At 32.9% G+C, this 23,337-nt stretch overlaps 1 protein-coding gene across 1 annotated transcript in view; it reads left to right on the top strand.

Moving 5' to 3' along the window:
• LOC136233477 (beta-amyrin synthase 1-like) overlaps positions 1-22,534 on the top strand; it is a 33,941-nt gene extending 11,407 nt beyond the window's left edge. The window contains exons 9-18 of the mRNA XM_066023147.1: positions 14,993-15,112; positions 15,260-15,382; positions 15,468-15,566; positions 15,906-15,962; positions 20,675-20,721; positions 20,812-20,955; positions 21,065-21,242; positions 21,382-21,462; positions 21,573-21,656; positions 22,373-22,534. Coding sequence (XP_065879219.1) covers positions 14,993-15,112; positions 15,260-15,382; positions 15,468-15,566; positions 15,906-15,962; positions 20,675-20,721; positions 20,812-20,955; positions 21,065-21,242; positions 21,382-21,462; positions 21,573-21,656; positions 22,373-22,480 — 1,041 coding nt within the window. The 3' untranslated portion in view covers positions 22,481-22,534. The remainder of the gene's footprint in view (positions 1-14,992; positions 15,113-15,259; positions 15,383-15,467; positions 15,567-15,905; positions 15,963-20,674; positions 20,722-20,811; positions 20,956-21,064; positions 21,243-21,381; positions 21,463-21,572; positions 21,657-22,372) is intronic.
• Positions 22,535-23,337: the final 803 nt, after the last annotated feature.

Here is a 23,337-nt window from a genome sequence, read left to right as displayed (position 1 = left end):
CTCTATAAAATTACGGATGTTAGAGAATCTGTTATAATAAACACTAGTATGTATATGCTTACAAACAAAGAGATGGTACACATATTAATTATGAACCAATAGATAATATATACTTAACACCCCTCCTTTTTCAAGATGGAAGTGGTGATTCAACCAGTCCCATTGTGGGAAAAAATTGTAGATAAATGAGGAGGCTAATGGTTTAGTTAACATTGAAAATAAGCCCAAATATGTGATGTGATGAGAAAACCAGAAATGAGATGCTCATAAACAACATGACAATCAATGTCTATGTGTTTGGTGCGTTAATGAAAAAATGGATTGGAAGCAATATAAACTCACTATCGTAATATAACATAATAGGAAGTAAAACTGGAATCTGAAATGTAGCCAGTAGATATGCAATCCACTTGATATTCAACTTCAGCTAATAATTTACTATGTAGGTTGTTTTCCTTCCATGATATAAGAGAGTCACCTAAAAATACACAATAACCATTAACACAACGACGAGTAGCACAAAAATATCCCAATCCTCATCAAAACAACATCAAGATGATGAGAACAAATACTATTCATAAAAAAAAAACTCACTTATTAACTACAAAACAAATTTTGGCTACTTGAAAAGTAGTAAGCATATGTGGCATGGTGAGAAACCCACAAAGAATATGCTTAAACGATATGACAAATGTCCAAGTGGTTGGTGCGATCATGCAAAATTGGGTTAGAAGATATATGAATGTTAGCCTCATTGTCACAACATAACATAATAGGAAGTGAAACTAGAATATGAAATGCAACTAGTAAATATGTAATCCATTTATCTCACAACAGCCAACCATACTCTAATTTTCAGCTTCAAACCGAGGATTTATTAACAGTATGTTGCTTCTTTGCCTTCCACGAGATAATAGGATCACCTAAAATACAACAAGTAGTTGGTGCGATCATGAAAATTTGGGTTAGAAGCAATATGAATGGCGGCCTCATTGTCACAACATAACATATTAGGATGTGAAACTAGAATATAAAATGCAACTAGTAAATATGTAATCCATTTTATCTCAGAACTAGTGCCAACCAGACTCTGATTTTCAGCTTCAACCGAGGATCTATTAACAATATTTTGTTTCTTTCCCTTCCACGAGATAAGAGAATCACCTAAAAGAAAATAACCGCCAATACAAAGATGAGTAACACGATAACGTCTGTAATCTGCATGACAATAATCTTTTAGAATAAGAGAATTTTGAGCATTATAAAAAATAATGCCATAATTTATAGTTCCACGTAAATAACAAAGAAGGTGAAAAATAACATCAAGATGATAGTACCTTATCAAGCCAAGTAAAATACAAGTATAAAATACATCCTACGAAACATCAATAAGAATCTAGATTAAGTATAATAGTACCTTATCAAGGCCATGGTCAATATTAGCTTGCATATGATAATTGGTAGGGTTAGCTTCTCTAAGTAAATAAGTATACTTTGGTTGAGATAAAAAAAAAAAAAATATACCATTTGCATCATATCTTAATTCAACGCCAATTTTTTTTTGAATGTCTTTAATAGTAAACAAAGTATTAAGATGATTTTTAACATCTTTAATAATGGTTTCAGAATTTCCAAAAATCAGAACATTAACCATATGCACAATCAAGACAATGAAAATTTTATGAGATGTATAAGTAAATAAGAAATGATCAGAAGGTTCTTGAAGAAAACCAAAAGAAGTAGTATAAAAAATAAACTCACCATTCCATTAACATCAAGCTTGTAAAACGCGATGCAATGATTTATGAATTCTACAAACTTGTCCTTGTTTAACCGCAGTATAACCATCAAGAGGGTGAGATAGTTTCAATAAAATCAGTCCCCTGAATTTTGTTGTAACCCTAGATTACTAAGGAAGCTTTAAAATAATCAATGGATCTATTAGGTTTCTGTTTAATTATGTAGACCATTTAGTGGAAATGGCCCGTTTACCATGAAGTAAGGACGTAGGAGTCGAAGTATTATTCACTTCTCGAGCATTAATATCTTCTTGCACAACAAGTGAACGAAAATAGACAAAGGTAGGCGCATCGGAAATATAATTTTTTTATCTATTTCCCCTTTTCCAAGATATGTTAATAGTTTTTTTATATTAAAAGAGATTAAACATGTGTACCTTTACTAAAGATCTATCTACTGTTGCAAACGAAGTGCCCATATAGAAATCAAACGTCTTTCACGAACACAAATAAACAAGAAAAAAACGTTAGTAATCAACCAATGAATACCAATCTAAATTGATTGCCTCTAAAGGAATCAACACGATATCAAAGAGAGAGTAAACGAGAAAGGTAATTTTTCGAGTGGAAGTCGGAACAATATTTTATTCCCCAATGTTTGTGCTAGCAAGAGGGGCTATTAATATTGTTTCAATTTCCTAACCCTAGTCTGATTAGGTTAAAATAGTTAATTACAATCTCAGTCCGAATAGGATTACTAATTAGATAAATAAATATAATTATCCTTTTATCTATATCTTTTTTTAAGTAAATGTTGGGTTACAGGATAAGAACGGAATGCAAAGATCCCAACTAGGTTGGCATCATCACAAAACCAACCAAAACCCAGACCCGAATTTTATTAAAATGAGGAAAAAATACAGAAGAAAAATTAAGAGAAATGAAATTGTTCTAAACAATACATATCATCAGAAATAAATCTATTGCAAAAAGCTGGTGCAGAATTCCACCAAACAATATGATCTGTTGTGACGCCAAATTTAGCTAATGCATCAGCCATTCTATTTCCTTCGCGAAAAATATGAGTAACATTTAGATCCATAGAAGAACAATGCTGAAGACAAGTAATCCAATCCTGTCGCAACGCCCATGGAACAACTAGAGAGTGCTTCCTAAGCAAATTTACCACATAAACAGATTCGCATTCCACCCATAATTTGTGCCATCCTTTTTCCCAATCAATCTGAATAGCAAAAATAGCGGCTTTCAATTCGAAAATATACGCAGAAGGGGTATCAACTCGAAACGCAAAACAACCTCGAGCAAATCCTCGAGTAGTGCGAAACACCCCCCATGCGCCCCCCATTCCTGTATTAATGTTTGCAGAACCATCTGTGTTAACTTTGAGCCATCCTGGTGGAGGACGAACCCAAGTAACACTAACTATATTAGGAGCTCGAGGGAGTCTAAGGGGAATGTGTAACTGCCTAAGAACACGAAGCTCATCAACATTGTTTTTCATATGACCTTTATTACCAATACCGCCTTCACGAATCATAATCCAAAGCCTACGAAGCACAAGATGAATTGATGGTGTTTCATTCTCAAATATCGCATTATTTCTAGTGTACCACAAAATCCAAATCAAACTAACAACTCCAACTGACCATAGCAAACCCACTTGAGAACTGAAGTTATGATTTGAACAATTCAAGATAAGAGTAACTAGCGAATCCGTCAATATGATATGTTTACCAAAAAGAGAGCCCAACGCTCTCCAAGCAATCTGAGAAAAAGGACAATGAACCAGAATATGTTCAATTGACTCTGAGGCTGCTTTGCATAAAATACAACGAGAAACAGTAGGTATGCCACGCTTCTGTAATTAGTCATGCGTGGGCATGTAACCCAATAAAGCCCTCCAGCAAACGATTGAACGAGAGGGAGGAATGACTTCAGACCAGATAAACTTGCACCATTGAACCTTTGCTGCATTAATACCTAATGAAAAATAGAAATCCTTGACAGTAAAAATACCTGAAGAAGAGTATGTCCAGACGCAGAGATCCTCATCATCACCGCCACGCCTAATCTCCATAATATGTTGTTGTAAAACCTGTGGAAGCTGCTGCAGATTTATCCATGAATCTCCATCAAGAAATTCCGCAACGCTATTAAATCGAGTACATTGGATATTACGGGGCAGATTTAATTGTTCACCCACCGAGGGCTTAATCCACAATTCACTCCAGAAATTCAGCTTTGAATTATTACCTATCCACCAATGAGATTGATCCCTAAGAATATAGTAGACCTCTCGGATTGATGGCCAAATCGAAGAATTAGAAATTACAGCTTTCGGGAGCCCAGAACGCGTAAGAAAACGCCGTTTTAAAAGAATTGAAACTAAAGAGCTCCAAGTAAGTAATTCCCACGCCATCTTGCCAAGAAGAGCCTTATTAAATCGAATCAAATTTTTTATGCCTAGTCCGCCATTCTCAATTGGACTACAACAGACTTTTCACGGAACAGTAACAAGTTTTCTTATGTCAATACAACCAGTCCACAGAAAATTCTTAATACAATTATTCATCCTTTTCAAAAGCGCCATTGGCCACTTGTAAATAATGAAGGAATGAACAAAAGCCCCTGTCAACACTGACTTGATCAAAGTTAACCGACCCGCAAATGAAAGAGAAGTTCTTTTCCATTTACTAAAATTAGCCAGGAACCTATCCGCAAGAGGCTGTAAATGGCAACGCCTAGGAGCTCCGATAAAAAGTGGGACACCAAGATAAGAGAAAGGCAACCCCTGCAGCTGAATGCCAATTAAATTCGCCAAAAAAGCAGCACGTTGGGCTGAAGTATGCATCCCAAAATACACAGTCGACTTTCCCCAATTAACAATCTGCCCTGAAAGAAGACCGTAAAACTCAAAAAGTTTTTTAATAGTGCGCATATTCCGGACGGTAGCTTTTCCAAAAAGCAATATATCATCAGCATATAACAGATGTGAAGGAAAACAAACCCCACGGGCAACAACATGTTATCAAACTCACCACTTGCTTCTAATTTAGTGATCCAACGACTGAAGAAATCCTCAGCAAGACCAAATAAAATAGGAGATAGAGGATTGATGCGCCCTCACCTAAGGTTAGATGAGAACTCACTAAGGTATAAGTGTACCCCGTCGTTATCAAGTAATAAATTTCTGGTTTAAGTCCAGGTTATCGTCCACAGGATTTATTTCTGCAAGTACCGAGCTACTCGATCTCGGATGTTATCTAGGCTTAGGGGGTTTTGAGTTTGTTTGATTAAATTAATCTACTCCTAGGTTGAATTATGCTATTCCTAGCTAAGTTATCTGATTCTAACTAAGTTACTCTACCCCTAATTAAGTTAAACTACTCCTAAGTGATCTTTTACCAATGCAATTAACCGAAGGAACATGAAGGGATACGATGATAATGAGAATAGAATGTTTAAACAATTGAATTGAAACCTAAGTCACTTGTGTCCAAGGCGATTAACCCGACCTATCCTCCTAAAGACCCTAGTTCATGATTCCCTTGTAAGGCCGAAACTAGCTCTAAGGCTCAGTAATTTGGACTTAATCTTCTATAGGGTCGTCAATCCTATAGGCACTGACTAGGTCAGATTCAGCTCGCAATATGTGCCAACCTAATTTTGGGATTATCGAATGAGTTAAACCAATCAGACAAAGCGTAAGACAAAGATTAAAACATCAAAACAATTGAATAAACAAGAACTATAATATATATCAAAGATGGAAACATTGTCACGAAGTTACAATAAACCTAGAATTCATAGCATGTATCAGAGGCTAGACAGAATGTAAAAGAAGAAAAATCCCTTTCAGGGAACCTGTCTACCAATGCAGGCGTCTTTCTAGGATTTAAGGATGAAGCTTGAGCAATCCTCGGTGAATGGAGCTTCGGAGGTGTCTTCAATGAAGGTTTGAAGGATATGGAGAAGGTGGAGAGGATTTCTCAAGGTGAAAAGCTAAGAAAATTACAAAGGAAAAAGATATCTAATTTACATTGGAAAAACCCTATTTATAGACGCGGCTCGGCCCTCTTTTTGACCTATTTTCGTGTCCTTATTGGTGTAGGAAGACGTGGGGTCCATCGTGGCTTCGTGGGGGCGGAATTGGTCTTTTTGACCAATTCCCGCAGGTCTGCTCGCCGAGCAGGGCGAGCTGCTCGGCGAGCAGGGCTACTCGCGACGAGCAGCCCCCTGCTCGCCGAGCAGGCGCCTGGCGGCCTGCTCGGCGAACAGGCTCCTGCTCGCCGAGTAGGTCTCTGGTGGCCTGCTCGGCGAGCAGGCACAGTGCCTGGGCGGTGCCTGGGCAGTGCCTGGGCGGTGCCTGGGCAGTGCCTGGGCGGTGCCTGGGCGGTGCCTGGGCAGTGCCTGGGCAGTGCCTGGGCAGTGCCTGGGCAGTGCCTGGGCGGTGCCTGGGCAGTGCCTGGGCAGTGCCTGGGCGGTGCCTGGGCAGTGCCTGGGCTGCTCGCCGAGCAGCGCCCGGGCTGCGCGCCGATGCTCTATTCGCCGAGCGACTGCCGGGGGTCCCCGAGACTCGATTTTTGCCTGAAATTGATCATGTTTTAACCTGCACACGCACATAAACTCCAAACAACATTAGTCCAAGGGCTAAATTGACCCGCCAATCGCTTATTTGAGCAAACGCTTCGTTTGGTGCGAATTTTGACGGATCAATTAGCTTCAAAAGATAACGGAATTATAATATGCATGCCATTTTGGCCGTATTTGCCTAAATTGTTCATAAAACGAGCCTAAACAACGAAAAGTAAATAAAACATTTCCAATTTCTAACTAACTCACACAAAAGCATTTAAATGCGAGAATTGCTCGCTTATTAACTAAATAATGCTAAAACCCGTCCTAAAACCGTACCCAAAGATAGGGGTTTTTGACCCCTATCAAGGATCTCCTTGACGAACCCCACATGAGCAATTAAAATAGCCCCGAGAACGTCCCCCAATAAGAATCGAGACTCGAGAAGAAGAAAGGATATTAAGGATCCAGTCTCTAAACTGCAATGAAAAACCGAAAGCCTCTAAGACTGCAAGCAAAAAACTCCAATCTAGTGTATCAAACGCCTTTCGAATGTCAATTTTCAAAGCCATATTACCGCCAAAACAACGCTTGTCCAAAGAATTAATCCCTGCTGAAGCTGCAGAAATACAGTGGTGGATACTTCGATTTTTTATGAACCCGAATTGGTTTTCAGAAACAATGCGAGAAGCAATAATTGCAAGTCTGTCTGCGAGAATTTTAGAAATAATTTTAAAACTAAAATTACTCATAACAATTGGTCGATACTGATCAACTCGGCTGGCACCCTCGACTTTAGGAATTAAAACCATGAGATTAGAATTCATACCAGGAAGAATATGACCATTGTTAAAGAAACTTTTAACCATATTACAGACATCAGAACCAACAATGTCCGAAAAAGTTTGGAAAAAAAACCCAGTGAAACCATCAGGCCCAGGTGCACTGTCTTTATCCATACTAAAAACTGAAATTCGAATTTCCTCATTTGAAGGACATCTCGCCAAATCAATATTGTCTTCTGTTGTGACAGATTGGGGCATAACATCCGCAATTACTCCTAAATCCACTGAAGTGCTACGACTAGTAAAAAGTTGGGAGAAATAATTCACCACATGTGAAGAAATAGCTTCCATTGAGTTCGTAATTTCTCCATTAATTTCCATAACATCAATTCCAACCCGCAATTTTTTAATAGCAGCAACACGGTGGAAGAAAGACGTGTTCCGATCCCCATCTTTTAACCATTTAACCCTGCTCCGCTCTTTATAGAAAGATTCTTTCCTCTGAAGCTCTAATTCAAGGCTAGCGTGAGCTAAAAGCTCTTGCTCATGAAGATCAGTCTGGAATCCCACTTCTTCAAGCTGATGTTGAACCGCAGCTAATTTCTCACTTGCAACACGAATATTTTCTTCAAGCATCCCGAAAACATTACGATTCCAAATTCTAAGAATGGGACGTAAAGTACGCAATTTATGGCAAAGAAGTTGCGCAGGAGGTAACGAGGTTTGTGCATCAGCCCAATGCTGAGAAATTACCCCATGTAGAAGAGGATGAGTAACCCACATAGAAAGGAATCGGAAGCGAGAAACATGAGGATCACCACGAGAACAGGAAAATAGAAGAGGATTGTGATCCGATAAATGTCGCGGAAGCGCAACACAAGAAATTGAATCCCAAAAATCCATAAAACCTGCTGAGACCATTGATCGATCCAAATGGCACTCAACCCTTGTAGAACCTAATCTACCATTACACCAAGTGTACTTTGCACCAACTGTATATCGACATTAAAAAAACCGCACATGTCAATGAATGACCGAAAATCAACACAAGACGAACCGACCGGTAAGGCACCCGTCTTCTCATGTGCTCCAATGATTGCATTAAAATCTCCTATAATTAACCAACTCTTTGGAGATGAATCACATAGGCCAATAAAATCTGACCAAAGAGATAAACGACGAGAAATTAAATTGCTGGCATAGACGAAGGTCAAACGCTGCACAGAACCCGATATACTATAATACACTGTCATATGCTGCTCATGCTCACGAATAATGGTGACCTGATGAGAGATTCTCGCAAATAGACACAAAGAGGGAAAGTTTCCAACATTCCTGGCAATCAACTTCAACCCTAGACTACTCTAAAGTCTAGTCGGAATACTATCGAACTGAACCATTGGCTCAGCAATACAAACGAAATCAGGTTTATTTTGTGAACAATAAAGGCTAAGAGCTCGTTGTGTACTAGGGTTATTCAAACCCCGATAATTCCAATAAAGCACAATCATGGATAATATCTTCCCGGTTTCCTGCGCTCTCTTTTAGGGCACATTGATTTAGAGGCATTAATCTCAATTGACCGATGATTTAAATCCAAAGAAACAACCTCATCTTCATCTGCCCATGAAACACGCTTTGAATTCTGAAATTCTGAGTTGGAAGGTGATAACTCTAAAATAATAAGTTCATTGTTTGTGCTCCCATCCATGTTGGATAAAAGATCAAATCTATTAGGAGATAAAATGTCAGCATTCTGTGGCGAGTCCGGAAAAACAATACTCACTAGAAGAGGGACATTAACATTATAACTTTTACTAATTGGTGGTAACCAATTGGTTATCGTTGTAATACCACTTCCCATCCCAGCTTCATCCTCCAAATCAGAAGATGAAGAGCTATTAATTTCTTCAACAATAACGTATTCTCCTGAAACATGGTCACAGACTCCTTGAGGTACCGACTGTTTAAGGGCATCAGTAATATTTTTAAGAATACCAGAGACAGGAATGTCATCATTACTTTGATCACGAACTTTTTTCCAAATTTTAATGTTGTCCGGTTCTCATGAATTATTCCTAGGAGTATTAGATTTTTGTCCATCAAAAGTATCTGATTCCGATTTAGATTGAGTCATGGAACGTTTACGGGACGCAATTAAGCGTTTAAATTTTGACGTAATAGAGACTACGACTGTACCATTGTGATTTGAAACGTTATTATCAGAGATTTGTTTGCATTGATACGCAACATGCCCTATAGTCAAACATTGTTTACAAAATTTTGGCAAATCTTCGTATACAACCTGAATCCACAGTTTTTTGCCATCTCTTTCAATCCCAACCTGTGTCTGTAATTTACTCGCCATATCAACATCTAGCAATATCCTAGCAAAATGTCCATAATCTCCTTCTAAAGTAGCTCGATCAATTTTAATAAGACCACCAAGACAACGAGCAATGTCCGAGAGGATCACAGGGTCCCAGTAAACCCAAGGAAGATTGTAAAGTCTTACCCATATCTGAGCATTAGTTGTTTTTTGAGATGACGGATCAAAATCTGGGGTCCATGGTTGAATGCGGAAAACTCCTGGTTTGAGTCTAATGATTCCATGACTACGAACCAGCTGTTTAGCTTCTTCAGATGGAAGTAAAACATGATAAAAACCCTTTCCTAAAGAGATCAAACTCCATGGGACAGAAATTCCCCATGCTTTCGTTATATTTGAACGAAGATCATCAATTTTCCATGGTGTTTCTCCTTTATTCAAGTTTAATCGTCCAATTAAAGAGTGATTACATAATTGTATCCGTTTTTCAAAAGCCTTCTGATTAATCTTTACAAACTTGTATTCCCCATCATCAGAAATCACAGCTTCAGAGACTGGAGGGACAAGTGAAGATGAAGCAACCACAGAAGCAAAAGATTTATGATTCATAACAGAACTAGAACGTTTTTTATAATCAGCAAACATTTTTTCAATTCGATGATCAACTACAGGTTAAAGAAAGGGTGAAACCGGCCCAGCCATGGTGGCCGGGACGGCGAGGAAAGACCTCGATCTTAATATCAGATTTAATCAAATCTAAAATCAAATATGTTGTTCAGATTTGAATGGAAAAAATCACACAACAAGATAATCAAGAGAGCCGCTCTCTGATCGCCAAACAGAATCGGCGGCGAGCGCGTCTTTACTTTCTTCCTCGGAGATCCGATAACGGTGGCTGGATAAACGCCGACAAAGAGAAGAAGGGAGTGGCGGCGGTCAAAACCCAAACGGACCGGCGACAGATCCGATACAATGGCGAGAGATTAGGAAAAACAGACGGCGGCTGGAGGAACAGATCAGATACGACGACGGCTGGAGGAAAAACCGGCGTCAGCGAAGAGAAGAATGGAGCAGTGGCTGAGAAAAAACCCTAGCAGAGCCCTCTTCGTCATCTACCTGAAGAATCGGATCATCCTTTTATCTATATCAAATACAAAATATAATTAATAATTCCTATCCTATCATTAGAATATTTATTTATGTTAGAATAATAATTTAATTAGAGATAGAATCACATTATACTTACTAATTAATAGTATCCCATATTTGATTTAACCATAATTATAATCCAATTGTAATTATCTAAATAAATCAATTACCCCATTAATCTACAAATTTTGACCCCTTGATATCCACTCTGAAATTACCATTTCGTCCTCTTGTTCCAAGTCCCATGTGTGACCCATTAGGTTCTTACCGCTACTAGTCGTATACAATTATTGTAATTAATTTCAACTTAATGTATAACGGAATTAGTGCGTTGAGTGTTACTAGCAGAACCGTAAATATTCCCCCAGAGCAATAAGAAGCCAGTTTGATACTGACGTTTACCTTTCCGTATTATGTCCATTATAATTTGATCCTTCAACAGTTATATCCTTAAACGAATCTGTAACTATAGAATATGTCAAGTTACATATAATGCGTTTATTTTACTTGTCCATGCATAATTAACTCTTAATAGATAAGTTAAGTGAAATCTTCATTTCTACTCTTAACTCTATCACCTTGCAAGGATTTCAAATTAATTCTCCACAAGAGGCCATAGATATATCTCATATCTATCAGGAGTGACAAATGCTCAATCTAACATTAATTATCCTGCAATTACTTTATACGGTACTCAACGCCTGCTCGGACACATCCAGGAATCCTCATGTTATGGATCATATTTAAACAAAGTCAAAGTAACACACTCCATTATCCAGAATCACTAATTTATGTTTGTTTAAGTCTGATGATTACTTATGCCTAATAATACCTTTTGAGACCAAACATGTGACATTAGATAAATCCATTCATCCTATTATCTCAAGTCATGTCCCAAATCCTAATGAACTCCTTCACCGGATCCATGTAACTGTCTAGATATTCGAATATCTAAAACTTGTGAGATCAGCTCTTTGTTCACAACAGAAGACATTATTACATACAAGTCTCAACATCATTATGTTAATTAATCCCTAAACATATTACTAGACTTGGGGCAGCTTTAAGTTTATTGACTTATTATAAAGTACAGTCTTCATTCATGCTTGTATGAACATTTTATGATTACTTAAATAAACTTGGGGTTTCCTTTTATTTAACTTGCTTAGTTGTGATAAAAGATTAATGTCTTTATATAGTTAAACATGTTATATCTCATAAAACAAATGATAAAGAACAATTCATTTACAATTAGTTTATATCCTAAAACAAATATGGAACAATTCATTTACAATTAGTTCATTTACAATTAGTTTGTTTTTCTTCCCCTTTGTTTGAACGCTTTTCTATTTTTTAATAATATCGGGTTTTCTGTGTTTGGATCTGGGGTGCCAACCTAGTTCGGATTCCAGGTTCTCTCATGGTTCGTCCAACCTTTATCCCAAAAAAAAATATCCTAAAACAAATGTTTATAGGACATAAAACCCCAATAAGAAGGAACCATTTGGTATCTATACAAGCTTGTTGATAAGAGGAAGGTTTGATAATAGCATTCAAATTAGTAACGTGATTTTTGAAATCTTTGAGCTAGATTGTCTCAGTTCCGATGAATAAAATTAACAAAGGCAACCAAAGTATTCAATGACAGTAAGCTTGAATTTAATTATGTAAGATTTTATTAGGGGTGTTCCAATTTAGTGGAGGTGTGAGAAAAATATTCATCCAATGATTAACTATTAACATAACTTCACCCTAAAAAACTAGGCAAATTTGCCTGAAATAATAAATTTGAGGTGACCTCAAGTAAATGTTATACTTACACTCAATAACACCATTTGTTGAGGTGTGTAAATGAATCTTTTTTTATAATAATTTTTTTAATAGGTCGTTACAATGATTATTCAAGAACTCAGTACCATGATTGATACTAATATTCTTTATTTTGGTGAGAAAATGAGTTTTAACTATTTGTATAATACTTCAAAAAAAACTATTTGTATAAATTTCTCAATAACTTTAGGCATTTGAGATTTTTCTTTTAATAAAATAGTCCAAATGGACATTGAGTAATCATTGACAGAGGTTCCTTGGTCTGTTCGGCAAGCCTGGCTGCGTTGTTTAGGAAAGTTGAGTAATTTTTCTTTGATTTTTGTAATCTTAGTGGTCAGTGTGTCTATCGATTCGTTTAAACTATTGTTGTTCTCCTTTTCTTCTATTTGATAATATTTTGGGCTTGAGTTTCGGTGCCTTGTCAGGGGTGCCAACCTAGTTGGGATGTCTGGCGGTAACTAACTCTCTGGTCCGACCGTTTAATTAAAAAAAATCATTGACCATTATAAGAACATATTCCTCCCCTGTTAAAGAAGTTATTTTGTATGGGACTCAAATATCGATATGGACTAATTGAAAACAAGTAACATTAAAAATAGTCTTTAGGAAAATGACATTCTTTGTTGTTTGGCCATAGGAAAAATGTCACAATAGATTTTATTTTCAAATCGGATATACAATGTAGGTGTGTCATGTTTGATACAATAGCATACTCAATGTGATGATAACATAAATAGGACTTAGAAAATATAGACACTACATTATTGGAACTAAAAATCAACACAGGAAGGCAACATTATATTATTATATAACCTATAAACTCTTAAAACATTAGGGAAAAATATTTTTCTATCGGCTTGTAAATGCCAACTTGGTATAATTTAATGGCAAGCGGCAAGTTAGACCTTTGGTTCTACAATACACATAGTTTCGGGAAAAAAAATAATAGTAATACTCGCTTCATTAAGAAATTTCCTAAGTATAATTTTATGTTTAAAACCATGAATATTTAAGGAATGGTGCAAAGTAAAATCATATCCTGTTTTTGCAGATACTATATGTTTTACTGGCTGAATCGCACCATCAGGCAAATACACCAAAATTTTTGAAAGACATAAGGTTGTAAGAACTAAATAGTTCAAATAAACACTCATATGATCTATTCCACCAATTTCAATAATTTATACAAGTATTCTTAGTTTGGAATGAAACAAGGAGTTTTAAGTCAAAATATTACCTGCAAACCTTGATGTGCACCACTAGTGTCACCTCACTATATTACATGGAATTTTTCCCCTCATAATACACTTAACTTATCTCTACACAAGTCCAGTGGTTCTTGGTGAAATATCATGATCTTCCATATCAACACCATCATCAAAATTGGAATTACGAGTATCTTGTGATCTATGCACACCATTTTCTCCTTATTTTCCATTCATTTTATGATTAAATGAAGTAGGATAACCAAATAGCTTAAAAAAATATTCCTTCAAATGACTAAGGTTACGACAATAAGTATAACATATATCCCTCTTATAATTATATATCCAAGTTCGAACCACAAGCTTAGTTATAATCATAAAGAGAATATGATGTATTGGAATTCACATTCACATTAGTGGATTCATCAAGTGAATTGAAGTTGCACCTCAGATAAACATATTAGCAATTTCCAATGATTATCAGAGATTAATATATGATTGGGTCTTAATTATCAGCTCGAGCTTTTAGTTCAAACGGTTTCATGACATGGTATCAGAGTCTCTTGGACCAAACGGTCAAGGGTTTGAGTCTTGGCAACCTCATTAATTGTGGAATTAAAAACACATGGCGGGATGGGCATGCGTTGTGCACGCTACAAGCCCAAGAGGCATTTGCTTGTGGTGATGTGTCAGAGATTAATATATGATTGGGCCCCATAAATGCTTCAACATTGTAAAATAAATTGAAACAATTTGATTAACAAAAATTATAATCTCGTATTTTAATTGATGTAACAATACTAGACCATTCAATTCCCCTGACGTATATTCTAGTTCCTTCCAAAGAGACTGAGTATATGAAGCGAAAATAGAGTTTGAATAAGATCTTTAGAATTGAGAATCTACAAAAAAATTACCATGTTGATACTAGGAACCAAGAAAGTAAAATAACCTTTTGGTATTATTGTTGTAATGATTTTTTTTGTGAAGGGTTATTGTTGTAATGATTAAATACAAAGAGATGGTACACAATAATTGTGAACCCTTAAATAATATATACTTAACATAATTTCACTATGAAAATAACTTGGGAGCTAAAATCAAATTTTGTTTATAAGGAGAAAATTTTATAATATTCTATTTCTCTTTTATAATATGAGTGCTCATTTGTCAATAAGGCAAGAGTGATTTTTTTAAAATGGGACAAAGCATGCAACCAAATTTTAAAATGAAATTTGGTCGTAGGGTGGGTAACAAATTCAATGTTTTCCCAATATCCATTCTTTTTTAATCATATTTCTTATTATTCTCTTATTAACAAATAGTAACACTAATTAAATTGTTGCTATATAAATGCAGAATTTGGGCTCTCAACTGTGGGATACGACTTTTTATGTTCAAGCAATTCTAGAAAGTAATCTCACTAATGAATATGGCTCGACACTAATAAAAGCTCACGAATTCATCAAGCAAACTCAGGTTTAATTAGTGTTTCTACCTATTTATTAGATGATTATATCTTAAATAGTTCTACTGTTCATTTAATTAGAACTTATAGTTGATTCAATCAGAAGTAATAATTCTTATATATATAATATCGTTGACTAATTTTTATGTACAACTAAGATAAAAGAAAATCCTCTTGGAGAATTCAAAAATACGTTCAGATATATTTCAAAAGGGGCATGGCCTGTGGCTGATCAAGATCAAGGATGGCAAGTCTCTGACTGCACAGCTGAATCACTCAGGGTAGCTATTCAACTAACTAGTTATTTACTAATTCATTAATTAGAATACACGATCTCATATTATATAATATGATATTTTATTATAGGTTTTAATGTTATTATCAGAAATGGAGCCAGAAGTTGTTGGTAACAAAGCTGAACCACAACAATTATATGATGCAGTGGATTTTCTCCTTACAATGCAAGTATGAAAAATATAAACCTTTTCTTTTTCTTTAATAAGTTTGAAAACTTAATTAATTATTAAATTGAAATGTTATGATGAGAGTCAACTCAATAGTAAGCAAATAACTATTATCTCATTCATATATTGGCTCAATTCTCCCCACCGTTATTAAGAGTCTAAATAGATGAAGCAATATGTAAAGTATCTCGTAAATTATTATGTGCCAAGCTTTCCCTAAACCCTAAACTAAAAATAACCCTCAACATCCAAAATTTTCATCACAAATATATATATATATATATATATATATATATATATATATATTACTAACTTGAAAGAATGTGTTGGATATTTGTAGAGCAAAAACGGTGGTATTTCGGCTTGGGAGCCTGCATCTTCTCATCCATGGTTGGAGGTAGATATGCTAGTATATCTCTATTATGAGATTTAACTTTTACTTTACATTAATTTGAATATATATATGTATATATATAGGCCCTTGCGTAATTTTTTTTTTTTGACAAATTTAAACTTAATAAATATAAAAATTTAATTAATTCTTGATTATATTAAGAAAAACTAGATAAACATTAAAATTCTAAGACAATTTGTAGAGAACAAAGAAGCTATAAGGTATTTATCATTCTGTCAAAACATGTTGGTATGGTAAAATACAAAAAAAAAAAAAAAAAAACTTATGGTTTTACCATTTTGCAAACATAGTCTCGCAGTTTTAAAACTTTGAAACATGAGTTTGTGGGTTGTGCAATTTTCAAACTCAGACATTCTATTAAAAAATATTGCATTAATTTATCTCAAAATTTAGGGATTCGGAGCACCTAAAAAAGTCAGGTTTTGCAAATTACCTTATATTTAAGGTATGACTTTGAAAATTACCCCACATATAATGTTTGAATTTGCAAATTAGCTCATAATAAGGCATGAATTTTCAAATTAATTAAACCACGAGTATTTTTTTATAGAAAAATTGACTTAAATTTTTTTAACAACAAACTGCACAAACCACATACAATTGTTTGTAAGTTTTCAAACCTTAAGACTATGTATGCAAATCGAACAAACCACCTGAGTTTTTTTTTTTACATTACCCTTATCATTCAGAGATAATTTGTAAAATAAATTTTGGAGGCCTTTCTATTGTGCTATTATTCTTAAAAGGCGGCGGTTGTGGGAAAAACATTGTGTACTCTTGTTATCTATTTTCAATTCTATTTTAGTAAAATGTATTCTTGTTTTCTATGTATGATTAATATTAAATTCATATACGAGATAATAATTATTTAAAAGGATATTCTTTAACAATTGAGAACTTATTGATTAATGGGATAAGTACACAAAAAAATGCATGTGGTTTACACGTTTTACAAACGCAAACCTGTGGTTTTTTTTTACAAAAAGAGGTCTGTCCTAAACGTCGTTAGCAAACAGAGGCAAAATTGACTAACGGTGTTAAAATTCAAAGAGAAAAGAGTTAATTTGGTCCTTATATTTATTTATTTTATAAATTAACACCCTAACTATCTAATTATCACAAATAAACCCCAAAATCAAAAATAAAAATAAAAAATACTATCTTCTCCATCCCTTTTTAATTTTTGATTTTCCTACTTCTTTCTCTCTCTTCTCTCTCTCTTCTTCTTCTTCTTCTTCCTCCTCTCTTCTCCTTTCTTCTTCTTTTTTTTTAATTTTTTTTTAAATTCCCATTGAAGAACGTCTAGAAATTCCAGACGTTACGTTGAAGAATGTCTGGAATCTGGAAATTCCAGACATTCCAGACGTTCTTCAACATCTGGAAATTCCAGACGTGAATGTCTAGTCCAGACGTTCAAGTCTAGAATTTCCAAACATTGAAGAACGTCTGGAATCTAGAAATTCCAGACGTTCTTCAACGTCTGGAAATTCCAGACGTTGAAGAATGGGAATTTCAAAATTTTTTAAAAAAAAAGAAGAAGAGAGGAGGAAGAAGAAGAGAGGAGAAGAGAGGAGGAGGAGAAGAAGAAGAAGAAGAAGAAGAAGAAGAAGAAGAAGAAGAAGAAGAAGAAGATAGAAAGAAGAAGGAAAATCAAAAATTAAAAAGGGATGGAGAAGATGGTATTTTTTATTTTTATTTTTGATTTTGGGGTTTATTTGTGATAATTGGATAATTAGGGAGTTAATTGACAAAATAAATAAATATAAGGACCAAATTAACTCTTTTCTCTTTGAATTTTAACACCGTTAGTCAATTTTGCCTCTGTTTGCTAGGTGTTTAGCACATACCTCTTTTTGTAAAAAAAAAACCACAGGTTCGCGTTTGTAAAACGTGTAAACCACAGACATTTTTTTGTACTTATCCCTTGATTAATTATTATATTGTAATTAAAATAAGTTTCAGATTAGATTCCCTCCTAAATATGAGGTCCTGGGTGGGAGTCTAGGTCAACTCCCCCTTGACCCAACATTGAGAGTACTGTGTTGGTTTTCTTTACAAAAGACAAGAGTTTCTAAAATACTTTCGGAGTATATATACTCTCTTACTTTATCGTAGATGAAATTTTTTTTAACAATTTTAAGATATTAATTATGTTATTTACAATTTGGAAGTGGGTGTTAACGCGTGAACCGATACCAGATTTAGGTGGACTTATTATTTGCTCTTTAAGATCTCGAGTCAAGCCCTTTCAAGCCATGCTTTGGTTGAGCTTTGATCGAGTCGAGCTTGATTAATTTTTAACGGAGACAAGCTTTTATTGAGCTTTGATGAGTTTTACCAGATTCATCATACATGTAAGAATAAGTCGTATAGAAGAAAAAAATCCCTATAACATACTCCACATAAGTTTAATAGGTTTTAAAAATAAAAATTAAAAAACAATCACTCTTTATACCAAGCTCCTTGAAATGTAGCTACTAGTGGTGGCTAGAGAATACAAATTCACATATCACATATGACCTTATTGTGGGTGTGGTTACGTATGGATGTCATTTGTTACTGCTTCTACAATGGATGATCGAATAAGAGGGAGAATTTGGGAAGGGAAAAGCTAATTAGTGTCTAGGGTTTGCATTTTAAACTCTGAATTCATAATTTTTGGACTAAGCAAATACCTAAAGTATCCATTAAGTGTTTTGGTTATAGACCTTGTGAGTTGAGAGTCAGAGTCTAGGACTAGTTACTACGTTTTATTTGTTTGTTTTTGCTCATGGTCATTAATTGTTTGATTTTGAATTAAAGATTACTGAAAATATATATAGTAATTAAAAAAATCATTGAGTTTATTCACGATCTTTAAAAGCAAACTTAAGGAAGTTTAGCTTGACTCATTAATGTCTTGAGCCAATTCGAGTCGAGTCGGGTCCAAATAGTTTGTGAATTATCCTAGGTTATTTACCCCCTAATTACAATCTCGAATTGGTGGAAGAATTATTGTTGGCCGCAAATTAGTGTTGCAAAACACTTTCCCCAAATCTCAAATAGCATTTGGGATTTGGAAACCTCTAATTCCCTTTTTTTCATTTTTTTTATTTCTTTAAATCTAAATTATTTTTATAGTTTACCAATATTATATTTGACTCATTATTATTATATTTTTTAGAAAAACTCATTATTATTATTATATTCCTTTTATATTATTAATAGTAATGTAAATTTATTAAAATTAAAAAATAAAAAGAATATAATAAAAATTAGTAAATTACGAAATAATAAATGAAAATAAAATTATTTCTTATTGTTAAAATTGTAATTATAAAAAAATAATGAATTCTTATTAATTTTACATTGTAGGCTTATTATTAAGAAAATTAAGAATTATTTAAAATTAATAAGAATTAATTATTTTTAAACTATTAGAATTTTCATAATAAGAATTAATTGTTATTTGTTATTTTTAATTTTATTTATTTATTTTAAATTTATTTATAATTTAAAAATGATAATTAATAAATTTAAAATAAATAAATAAAATTAAAAATAACAAATAACAATTAATTCTTATTATGAAAATTCTAATAGTTTAAAAATAATGAATTCTTATTAATTTTACATTGTAGGCTTATTATTAAGAAAATTAAGAATTATTTAAAATTAATAAGAATTAATTATTTTTAAACTATTAGAATTTTCATAATAAGAATTAATTGTTATTTGTTATTTTTAATTTTATTTATTTATTTTAAATTTATTAATTATCATTTTTAAATTATAATTTTAGTAAATTTATAATATTATATAATAGAAAAAGAAATAAAGTAGTGAGGTACATCTAGTCTTGGAAATATGGAAAAACAATTTAGATTAAAAAGATATAAAATGGAGAAATGGAGAAAAAAGAAAAGAAAAAAATAGGATCAAAAGAACGAAGAAATTGAAAATTGAGAGGTTCAATTTGGAATTTGGGCAAAGTGTTGTCCGCAATATTTCCTACACTAATCCACCGTTAACATATATTATTAGTAGTATAAAAAAACATATATTATCAGTAAAAGTAAATGAAAAGTAAAAAAAATATATATATGTGAATTTATCGATTAACAAAATAGATGAATGTTGTATTTTCTTCTGGCAAAAACAAGGCATGAACTTTACACATTAGCAAAACAAGAAATTGACTAAATGTGTTAGTTTTTTATGACGTGATATGTCGACTTTGTTGATATAATATTATAAGTTGTTGACTTTCTTGACATTAAATAATGCTATATTGACTTTTGATGATGTAGCACATTGACTTTGATGATTTGTCAACATGGTAAAGAGTGTTAGTCAAATTTCTTACTTTGCTAACTATTTAAAACACATGTCTTTTTTTCAATATATATATATATATATATATATATATATATATTATACTTCTTTTTACGAAAAAGTATAACATCTACTTGCAAATCCATAAAACTGATCTTTTATACTTTTCCATAAAAAGAAATATATAATTCCACCATAAGTGCTGATATTTAGTGATATGACACCAAAATGAATGTTACTTAAAAATGTGCAATGTCAATAAAATCAATATGGCAAGTGAGCAAAGTTTACAAGTTAATTCGATGTTGTTTCTTTAACTTTCCTTCTTTTTTTTTTTTTGAAGAACATGTAACTAATCTTTTGTAATTTTGGATTCGCAGATGTTCAATCCTACTGAATGTTTTGCTAAAGTAATGGTGGAATATGAGTATGCATACTTTAAATCCTAAAACTTTTAAGTTATGAGGTAAAAAATCAAAATAGAAATTTGATTATCTTTCGAATTATGTTGTTTCAGCTATGTGGAATGTACGGCATCGGTGGTTGAGAGTTTTGTGTTATTCAAAAAGTTGCATCCTGGATACAGAAAAAAAGATGTAGAAACTGCATTGGCTAAGGCAACTCAATATCTAGAAAATACACAAAATTCTAATGGTTCTTGGTAAGTACATGATTAATTTTATATTTCAATTTAGAAATGCATATGTAAAATCTGTAATAAATTATGAGGCTTTTTAACTTTTAATATCAAGTAATTATTTGTGGTACAGGTATGGAGACTGGGGGGTTTGCTACATATATGGTACATATTTTGCGTTAAGAGGTTTGGCTGCAGTTGGAAAGACATGTGAGAATAGTAAAGTAGTCAGAAAAGGTTGTGAATTTTTGCTTTCCAAACAACTCAACTCTGGAGGCTGGGGAGAGAGCTATCTCTCGTACACTAATTTGGTAATTTAATAAATTAGTTAAACTCTATGTATAAAATTAGTTTTATAAATTTTAATCTAAACTGTGTATTAAAAATGTTTTTTGGTGTTTAATCAAAATGCTTTGTGTGTGTATATATATATATATATATACTTCTCAGGAATACACGCCGCTAGAAGGAAACAAATCACATCTTATACAGACTGCATGGGCAATGATGGGTCTTATTCATGGCGGACAAGTTAGTTTTATATTTTAATTATTAATTTCAAAATAATACATATTTTTGACTCTTTATAATTTAGAGGTTAAGAATTATTTATATTAACTTAGTTATTGAATGATAAATAGGTTAGGACGGATCCAACACCTTTACATAATGCAGCAAGATTATTAGTCAATTCACAACTTGAAAGTGGTGAATTTCCTCAACAGGTAACATACATATATACACACATTAGGGTTAGAGTTAATTTCAAATAAATGTCATGTGGTTTCACATTTTTATAGATCGGTACATATGAGTTTTTTTGTTACAAACTGAATCCTGTGGTTTGTAAATTTTTTATTTTTATTGACTTTGCCAAATTTTGTCGTTAATGATTTCGAAATGAAAATCTTCAAGAATTAAAGTTATTTAGTATCATATTTACTATGGGGCCATATTTTTTATTTTTTCAAAATAATCATTTTTGGAGTTTTCTCTCTCTAAACATTAACTCTCTTTTTTGCATAAAAAAACTATACCTAAATGACCTCAAACCTAAAAAGTTGAAGAATTAAAGTTGTTTAAAATATCATTTAATTCTTGAAAGTTTTCATTGAAATCGTAATCGGCCAAATTTTGCAAAGTCAATAAAAAAAATGAAAATTTTGCAAACCGTAGGATTCAGTTTGTAACAGAAAAAACCATAGGTACTGATCTGTAAAAATGTGAAACCATAAGACATTTATTTAAAATTAATCTTTAGGGTTAATAACACGACAACATGATTTATATAAATAATATACTTGAGACCATCACAATATATCATTTTCCTTACCAGACAAATATAATAATTTACACTTCTTTTTGTTAAATTCAAGTTATTAAAATGCAGTTTTTTTTGTTTAAAAAAACAAGTATTAATTTAGTTATTTTTTACATGCAGGAAATAACAGGAGCATCTCTGCGGACTTGTGTACTCCACTATGCATCATATAGAAACCTATATCCATTTTGGGCTCTAGGTTTATACAAAAAACACATCAATAATTAATGTATCATAATAATTATTTTTTCATGTCATCAAATATTAACTATAAGTTTTCGTGTGTGAAATAATGCTTGTAATTTACTTATTATAAAGTTTCTTATTAGTTCAGCCAATAATATTTTTGTACCTATATAAATAAAATTTTGAATATATATCATATTGATTGTAATAAAATAAAGGGAAAAGTACGAAAAAAATGTCCGTGGTTTGTCCATTTTGCAAACAGAGGTACATGGTTTAAAAGTTTACAAATAAAAGTATGTGGTATATTTTATTTACAAAACAAAGTATTACAATTACACAGTTAAGTTATGATTACAACTAAAAACATTTTTATTTAAAAAAAAATTATTATTACATATCAGCATAACATAACCCCCGAAAAAACAACTTCCTAAATCGAAATAATAAATAATATGGTGGAATTTTACGGTTTTTACTAATCTGATAGTTTATGAACTAAATTGATATTTAAATTCATTTTACACCGTTCCAATTGGATTTTAGGATCTTTGTTTTGTCAAGATATAAATATAATTGAAAAAAAACTAAAAAATGATCTTATTGTCATCAATTACTTAAAAGTTTAATTTTAAATACTTTATTTTGTAAAAAAAGCATACCACATACCTCTATTTGCAAACTTTTAAACCACGGACCTCTATTTGGAAATAAAGTAAACCACGAACATTTTTTTCGTACTTTGCCCTAAAATAAATAAACCACTCATATTCTCAAAATATTTATACGAATCTATTATCTATTTATTATATCTATAAAATCAGGGAACAAAAGGACACTTTGGCATAATATTAGAGTTTTAACCGATGTATCATTATAAGTTTTAACTTATATGTAAT

The sequence above is a fragment of the Euphorbia lathyris genome, chromosome 6 (genome assembly GCF_963576675.1).
Source record: "Euphorbia lathyris chromosome 6, ddEupLath1.1, whole genome shotgun sequence".
NCBI classification, from domain to species: Eukaryota; Viridiplantae; Streptophyta; class Magnoliopsida; order Malpighiales; family Euphorbiaceae; genus Euphorbia; species Euphorbia lathyris.
Note: the sequence above shows the minus strand (reverse complement) of the source record. Positions and strands in the feature narration are given on the sequence as shown.